Consider the following 9099-nt stretch of genomic DNA (forward strand, 5'->3'; position numbering starts at 1 on the left):
ACATTTCTTTTTGTGCTATTATTTTAGAGTTTCTTTTCCATTTTTCTCCCCTGGCCCATGCCTTACCCACTTCTGGGGATTGAACCAGGGCTATGCACATACTAGGCAAGGATTTCCTTCTTTTTGAAGAATGTTTTTCCAATGAAGATGGGTTTCTCCCTATGGAGAGTATTCTTCACAATTGATGAATGCTAATTTCTTGTTTAGAGTACAGTAATTGGATCATTGGCTGTGAAGAATAGTTTGGCTTATCATCACCCCTTTCCTTTTCTAAAGGTAGTAAAAGATCTATCAGATAAATGAGTGATGGAAATGCTTGGGGCAGTCATATTTCAGAATTGTTCATATAGAACTTTTGTTCTCATTTAGGAAGTCTTCTGTGGGGGAGAAATGACTCCATACTCAGCCCTATTTGGGAAGCCACCTTTTTCTTTTAAGGGGCATAAAACTCTTCATAGTTGGTTTTTAGATGATGTGATATAAAATTAAGAGAGAAAACCAAAACATTAAAAACTATATAATATAAAGGCAAAGAACTGGTATTTAGGTGAAGGTTATTTGACAGACTTAAACTTTTCTTGTTCTCTCTCCAGAAAACAGAGACTATGTATCACAGCAAGAGTTTCATTGGGTGTAAGAAAGCGTACTAGAATACGTGCTGGAGTTCTGACATGCATCAAAATGTAGTAGGATATGTGAATTCAGTTTGTAATTATAATTTTGTCAAGTGTGTTATTTATATTTTAGCATTGCTTGGAAAGTCTCAATTATATAAATCCTAAAGGATGGTCCCAATTTTTAAACAAATGTTTTCATAGGGAATTTTGCTCTGATAATGATCTATCATTGGGGCTTACGATTTATTTTTCATTGAAAAAAATAGGTATTCATTAAATACCGTGAATTTCCATGCCACTGGTACACAAGTAGAATTTCCCTATGAAAACGAAAGCTTCAGTAAGGAAGTATTTGGGATGTAATTTATTATTAACACTATTATTTTAATTGCTTGCTATTTCATTTTACTATATATTCTGAGTGGGGAAAAAAGGGACAGCTGTCTCTTCAAAAATGTTTAGAAATTATCTGAGAATTAAAATATAACTGGCTTTTCTTCTCAGATACTTTTTATTTACGGTTGTATAAGTTTAGGAATCTGTTACTTTTTTAATACTTTCCACGCATTTGTAGCCTAATAATTCAGAGTTCCAACTTGAATAAATACTAAAAGGAGGAGACTTTCAAAACACATAAGAAGTTTTAAACTTTTTAGAGTCATAAACTTCTGGTGGGGGTAGAATCACTTTAAGAGTCTAAAGGGTAAAGAGCTCTCTTCCTAGGAAAATAGACACAGAATTTTGCCTCTAATTTCAGGGAATTTTTGGAGGCCCAGGACATCTCTCTGGGACACTCTAGGGTCAGTTTAAGACCCCACCTCAGGTTACCTTTTCCCCTTGTTGATGTGAGAAACATCTTGTTATATAATTTTAGGCATAGATATGTAACAAATCTGTTTGAAGGGTTCTTTAAAAGTCTATTTTGAAGATGTTTTAAAAATTAATATCCTTAGTCTCAAAGTTGCATTCTTTGGATTTTTTGTCTTTGTAGCTGAGTGAATATTTAAAAGCCTTTATTGCTACTTAAAATACCATATGGTTGACTACTTTTCCCTTTGCTTGGGGAAGATTTTCCTCTGGGATCTCTGCTTGATATAATAAAATCCTGATGAACTCAAGACACTGTGAAAGGAAGTATTCTAATTGAATTTTCAGTTAACTAAGAACTGACCAAATGTCTTACACTGGAAATCTTTTCAGAGTTATTAGTAAATACAGTACTGTAGGATTTTGTAGGATGACAGTCATCATTTTGTTCGTCATACAAAGTTAAAAGATGAATCTGAATGCCTGGGCATTGTTTAAGAAGTTAAATGTTCAGCCATAAACCAAAGAACAAAAGCAAACAAAAACTTAAGTTTTAGGCAACTTTACTGTGAACTAAATGTTCTAGAAATCTGATTGTGTCTGTATCAGTTTGTGTACTGTGTATAAGAATATATGCATTTCTCTTGTAGCCACGTCATGAATATTTTAATGTCCCTGTGTACTAAATGACTACTCATCGAGTATGCAGAATTTCACAGAGGAAATAGAGAGCTGATATACTTATGAAAGAAAATATCCTCAGCTTGCTGACTATCTTGTAAAAATAATAGAACATTTCAGAACCAGTACCATTACAATTGTATTTTTTCCTGTTTGCATTCCTCTTTCCTGTTTTATTTCATTCTATATATGATCTTGATATAACTTATTCCTGTTCACAACTGATTTAAATTCTTCTGACAAAGTATGATCTGTGAATGTTTTGAGTAATATTTCATCTTCAACACATGCATGTTACTATTAATGAACCATTTGTGATTAATCTTATAAGAGGAAAACATGGCAATCATTATTGTTTACCAAAGAGACTATGGCTGAATTACTCTGTCAAAATAAGCAGTGCCATAATATTTAGTTGTTCAGTCTTCAATTGTTGAAGGGGGGGGAAAAAAACTATAGTGTGATTGTCTTGCAGACTGAGTTAAAATGTTCTAATGTATCACATAAAAGGGTATGTGGAAATAATACAATAAAATAAAATTAATCTGTACTAGTATATAATATTTAAAGTTAAAACATTCAGTTACGAAATTTTGTAGTGCCACATTTATTGAATCACATTTGTGCGATATAATGATATTGAACTATCAGAAAGCTGTGTCAGAAAAGTCTCTTCTGCACTATTGCTCAGTGGAAAGCCCTTTCCAAGTATTAATACTGAGCTAATTTATATAGTTCAAAAATTCCAATACTGTTCAATACTTAAAGTTTATATTTTACTATTAATAGTTTTCTAATATATTAAGTCTTCATTTAAATATGTAGTGCTTTGTTAATTATGGCTTTATATTTCTGAATACTAAAATTTTTAACATTGATCGTTGTACATGCTTTTAATGAAACATGTAGCATATTTTATCATCAAAGGAAAAGTACCAAATCATTCATTATTTTAATCTAGAGAATTTAAAGACTGAGTTAAGTAAGTTTTCATTACACAATAACTTCAGATGATACTCAAATTAGTTTATCACTGAAAGAAAACCTACCAGGAAACTTTGTATTAGGCAGGTAACAAATCAGTTATTTCCATTCTTACCATTCTTGCTGTAATACACTACATTTGAAGCACTGGGAAACATTGATCTTTCATTTCCATTTTTTTTCCCCCTTCATCCCGCCCCCTGCCCTGCAACATGTTATTCATCTGGTTTTAATGCTGCATAAATATGCATTGTCTCATGCCTGTTTGCTTTGGATGCTGTGTGCTGAGCTGTAACAAGATGTTGCTTTTGTTATCTGTATACAGCTGCTTGCTTGAAATCAGTAGATTCTGAAATAGCTTTTCTTGCATGTCTAAAATAAAAGTATTGCATGTACTTTGTCTCATGTGGATGACTTTTTTCTTCTCCACCCCTTTTGATAAGATAATGTTTTATATTTTCATTTTTCCAGGTAATTTTAAAAATTGTGGTAAAAACACATAATGTAGAGTTTATTTTAAAGATTACAGTTCAATAGTGTCAAGTATATTCACATTGTTGTGCAACAAATCTCCAGAACTTCTTCATCTTGCAAAACTGAAACTCTAGACTCATCAATCCACCACTCCCTACATCCCTCTCCACAAAACCATTGTACTTTGTTTCTATGAATTTGACTTTAGATAATAGTTTTTCTAGGTAATGTTGAGCTATGATTTCAGTGTGAACACGTGAAAAGTACATTTTATATTTTAAACATAATTTGTAAAATATTCTACTTGTACAACTTGAAAAGATTAAAATATGTAAATGAAACTAGGCCTCTTAGAAAGAACAAATACACTAAGTAATTCATATTCAAAAAGCAATCTGACTCTCTTCAGGAAATGCTATATGAGACTATAAGCAATGAGCAAGTGTGGTATGGGTGTGTGTGACTGGCTTCAGGGAATAGTTTTGGGCCATTTTTACATGGACAAGCTGGGAATGTAAACTATAGAATTGAGTGTAGGCATCCTTTAATAACATTGAAGGTCCATCACTTCCATCAGACTTTCTTCAAAAACTTAACGTGCAAATTTCAAGAGAATACTATGAAGAACTTTTCTGTACACACATCCCTCAGCTTCAGCAACCATCAATTTAATATTGTTTGCTCTAGCACAGCTCCCCCTATTTTTGCCTCAGTATTTGAGAGCAAGCCCTCTCCATCCTGTCATTTCATCTTGAATACTTTAGAAGGTATCTCCAACAGATAAGTACTATTCCCAACAAAATCAACAGTAAGTGATCCTAATATCTTTTGCCTGCCTGTTTTTTCTGCTTATCTGAGAAATGTCTTTTTATAACCAATTTAAGACTAGATTCCAATCAAGGCCCACATTGTATCTGGTTGATGCATCAGACTTAAGTCTGTTTTAATTCTTCACAAGCCTACTTTTTATCCCCCTGCCATCTTTTTTTTTTGAACCAGGGTATTTATGCCATAAAATTTCTTCCATTCTGTATTTGGCTCGTTTTATTCTTGTGTCAATGTTTTACTTGTTCTCTTATCCTTCATCTATATTTTTATTTAGATCTGTAACCTGATTAGATTGAAGTTCAGTCTTAAGAGGGCAAGCATGCTCCATAGATTAGACTGCCTTTTTAAAAAGGCCTTTTTTCACTCGAGCTAATTTTTACTCATTTCTAGTACTACACAAACATGCTGACAAGTCATCATATGAACTTTATATAATTGGTTTATAGTACTTCAATATAGCACTGAATGCTAAATACCTTTATTTAGATTTTAGTTACGTAATGACATTATCAGCTAACATTTTTTGAGCACTTTCTATACACCAGGCACTGAGCGTTAAACTCATTTACTCTCAACATGAAGGTAAGTACCATTCTTCTTGTTTTCCAACTATGGAAACAGACTGTAGAATCTTATGTATGATTATACCATGAAGTGCCTTACATACAATTACATCTAATGTTCTAAAGATTTATGATTTAATGTTTTCTTTCCTTGTTTTGTGCTGTACCACGAATAGGATGCAAAAGTAAGTTTATTCATTATTAGATACTAAAAATTTACAGTTATCCTCTTAAAATATTGTGTGACCTTTTAATTACAAAATTGATAATAATACCTGAAAGTTGACCTACTTGGTCCTTTTTTATGCCCCTTTGGAAAATTTTGAAGTACTTTTTCTACATATGGCTGCTTTGTCTACCTTTAACATTTAAAAACAAGTATTGGTTGTTACATAAGACAAAGAGTCTTTAGTTCCAGAGTGTTTTTTCAGTATGTGACAAAAAAGCATGGAAAACACTAGGTGAAGCATTGTAGGAACTCAGGACTTGGTGGGGGCGGGTCCTGCTTTTTATTTGAATTATAAAAGTAAGTTAATCTTTCCTGTATATGATTGAGTAGCAGCAATTTCATACATTGCTAGTGAGCTTCCATTGAGCTTGACTGCTTTTTGTGTTATGGCAACGGTACCGAGCACATTAGTATGTAATCAGTTGGTATTTAATGAATGCCGAGAACATCCTGTGGTCGCCAATGATATGGGCATAAATCCCTAGATAACCACTGGCTGTCACTAGTAGAATGCTCCTGTAACACTGAATTTCTTCTGTAAAATGTGCATGCCCTTTATGTCAGTTTTTCACATTTTTAAGACTCCCTCCCTGGATCTGCTTACCAGAGTCTCACGTTTTTCCTCCACAGGAAGCTGAGACCCCACGTAGTGTTCTTGAAGAAATTGGACTGACATAACTCTCCTCCCTTGTTGATGACTTCTTGTGACATTTCACACACTGTATATGGTCACTGCCTTCATGTCCATGTTAGCTAATGGTGTAAGATGATGTCTTGTCAGTATTACTGTTTTGCTAAGCTGCTTCATTCAGGCCTACATTTTTTTTTAAAGGGAACTTTGATCAATTGAATGAAAGGGACTTAAATTTGGATTAGAAATATGCATAAAGTACTTTTCTTGGATTTCTCAAATTTATAGGTCTATTTCTCATAACTGATTATGTGCATATATGAAAATGACACATCTCTGTACAAGCAATATCTATCAAACAATTCGGCAGTGTACATTTGTTAATTACTGTACTTGACAAAGGAAGGTTAAATTATAATGTGAAACCTGGTTTTACGAAACCAAAGATGAGTGCAGCATTTCCGTATATATGGTAAAAATAAGGGAATCAACATGTCACATATTGAATGAATGAAAATTTAATTGTTGAAACTTAAACAAAAACAAATTTATACCAAAGAACCCTATTGGACACTACATACCTTAAAATAAAGGGAATACAGATTATTTTAGATGACTAAATTGGAAGATGTCATTTAAAATTAATAACTAAGCATTCTGAATGAATGGGACAAGGAACAAAGATTGCTTTATAATAGCACATAATTTTTAAGGCTAAGGCACATTTGAACCCTGAGATGATTTTTTTTTTTTTTGGTGGTCATAATCATTTAGTTACTCAGATTGTTTTTGATGCCCCCCAAATGAAGTAGAAATGTTAGTTTATCAGTTCTTCATAACAGTATCTTACAGAAACATTGCCCTCTTCACAGTGTTGCGTAAAGTCATTGTTTAAAGCATGAATGTTCCTTCTGGGGTTCTTGTTCAAGCTGAGTTTATTTTGGTTCCCTTTGCTTCCTTCTAATTAGAAGTACTGCAAACTTTACAGAAGCTTCCTTTCCTTCCATGGCACTACCTAGTTATCAGAAGTATAAAAATCTTTAAAAGACACCTTTCATTTAACAGTGAGAGTTGAAGTAAAATGGCATTAGGTGGCCCTATATTTTTTAAAGCTTATATAATTGTTCAGCATCACTTTTATACATATACATATCTAAACATGTCTGTGGTTTACACTTTCACTTGTATATGCTGGGCTGGATTAAGCTTTGTTGTAATTGTGACCAACATCAGGCCATGTGAGCACTGTCTTATCACATTGCCAATTAGCTGTAATAAATGTTCGACATACAAACACCATAGTGTGTTTTTATCTTTTTCCAAAAGTGTATCAAACTGGCAAGCTGCTGAAGGAAGATTTTTTTTCCCAGTAAAATGTTGAAAATTTCCCTTCATTTGACTGTCCCCCCCCCCCATTTGAATGTGGTGGTGGGTTTATAAGCACACACAAGAAAAAATGGTGATGATTTATGGAGTCTTCATGTACTTCAAGTTCATTGAAAAGTAACATGGATTCCATGCTACCAAGAGCTTACCAACACATTTATTTTCAATCAATAAATGCCGCTTTGAAAACCTTGACGCAGTTGACTTTTCTACTCTCTGAATGAACAACTCGAAATTATTCCAGGTCATCGAAAGGTATTCCAAATTATCTGAAAACTCTCATCTTCCATATACTGGCACATGCAACAAAATTGGACTGATATTTGCAGACTGTGCTACCTAATGTAAGCAGCAAATCCACTTTGGTTATCATAATAGTAAAAGGGCCTCCTGGGCTGGAGATGTAGAGCACCTGCCTATCATGCATGAAGCCCTGGACTCAATCCCCAGGTTGTGGGGTGGGGAGGGAGCTATGGACTTTCTATTACTGTAGATAGGAAATGTTACATTCTTTTTTTTTTTTTTTTTTTTAGTTAATGGACCTTTATTTATTTATATACAGTGCTGAGAATCAAGCCCAGTGCCTCATGCATGCTAGGCAAGCGTTTTACCACTGAGCCACCACTCCAGCCCCAGGAAATATTACATTCTAAAGCTGGGATTTTTAAGAACAAGGAAATGATTCCATTAAATTAAGTGGCTAGTCTACTAAAAAGACATAGGTCTGAAGCACCTCAGTCAATGCAGCTATTCAGTAAAAAGCCTATGGGCTTCTGCCAACAATGTAGAGTTGGAGCTTTTGAGTCACAAATAGTAATCAGGTTATGCATATAATACCTTAATAATATATTAATCTCCAGATGGATTTTTATCAGGGTAATGAACCAGTCAGAAGTTATAAACTTCCTTTCTCTCCCTTACTGCTTGTTAACATTCAAGGGAAGCTGAATGTGGTGGCAGCACACACCTGTAAACAGGGATTTGGGCAGTTGGGGCAAGAGGATTGCAAGTTCAAGGCCAGACTCTGGCAACTTAGAATGTGTCTCAAGTTTTTTTTTAAAGGGCTAGGGATGTAGCTCAGTGGCAAAGCATCCCTAGGTTCAATCCTCAGAATGGAAAGAGAAAAAATTGTTTTTTCATCTCAAGTCATCTTGAACTCAAGAAGGGATATAACTTAAATGGTATTCGCCTAGCATGCTTGAGGTCCTACCAGGGCTCAATCCCCAGCAAAACCCACCCCCACCCCCAACTGTGTAAGCATGTCTGTAGTTAGAAAACTATTAAAAAATAAAGAAAATTTCAATCATTTTTAGATTAAAGCAGGCATTTACAGTGGAACAAGTCAGATTCTTTAAAGTGAAATTATTCTCAACCACATACTACTTTTATTAACTACCAGATTACAGAAATCAAAGAATATCATGCAAAAATCTGATTCTTTCAAAAGTTTGGCTGTTTCAGTTTTTTGTTTTAGCTTTTCAGGATTTGGTGTATCTTTAAGTTCTTATCCCCAAATCTTAAATTTCTAAGTGCTACATACCCTGAAATTCAAGATCCAAAGTATGTCAATTGAAAAATAGTTCTAAAAAATTTATAGAAAGGCATGAGAGCATCTTTTCTTATTTATGATCTGAAATCTAAGGATAATGTTCCTGAAGCTTTTTATACATTAGGTTTTCTTCCCTGACCTCTCTTCTATGGTTTCTATTCTAGAATTGTTTTGACACTAGGCATATTCTGTAGCAATTACTGATTTTCCCGAAAATGACAAAGATAAGCATTATACCTAAAGAACTTAAAAAAAAAAAAAAAGATATACACCTTGATAGAAAATTCCCAACTGAAGAGGTACTACAGATATGTGGTAGGAAGGGGGAAATGTACTTTATCCTTTACTAC

The 9099-nt window shown here is 33.9% G+C and overlaps 1 protein-coding gene across 4 annotated transcripts in view; it reads left to right on the forward strand.

Moving 5' to 3' along the window:
• Ap1s2 (adaptor related protein complex 1 subunit sigma 2) overlaps positions 1-7395 on the forward strand; it is a 28396-nt gene extending 21001 nt beyond the window's left edge. For 2 of the 4 annotated variants that reach the window (XR_006847140.1, XM_046424234.1), the window contains one exon: positions 5814-7395. Coding sequence is in view for 3 of the 4 variants with exons in the window: in XM_046424234.1 (XP_046280190.1) it covers positions 5814-5861 (48 nt within the window). In the remaining variant the exon portion in view is untranslated. The other 2 variants (XM_046424235.1, XM_046424233.1) reach the window with 2 other exon arrangements.
• The last annotated feature ends 1704 nt before the right edge of the window (positions 7396-9099 follow it).

Source organism: Marmota monax, unplaced genomic scaffold (genome assembly GCF_021218885.2).
Source record: "Marmota monax isolate L192 unplaced genomic scaffold, Marmota_monax_Labrador192_F-V1.1 WCK01_AAM20220418_F8-fsc00089, whole genome shotgun sequence".
NCBI lineage: Eukaryota > Metazoa > Chordata > Mammalia > Rodentia > Sciuridae > Marmota > Marmota monax.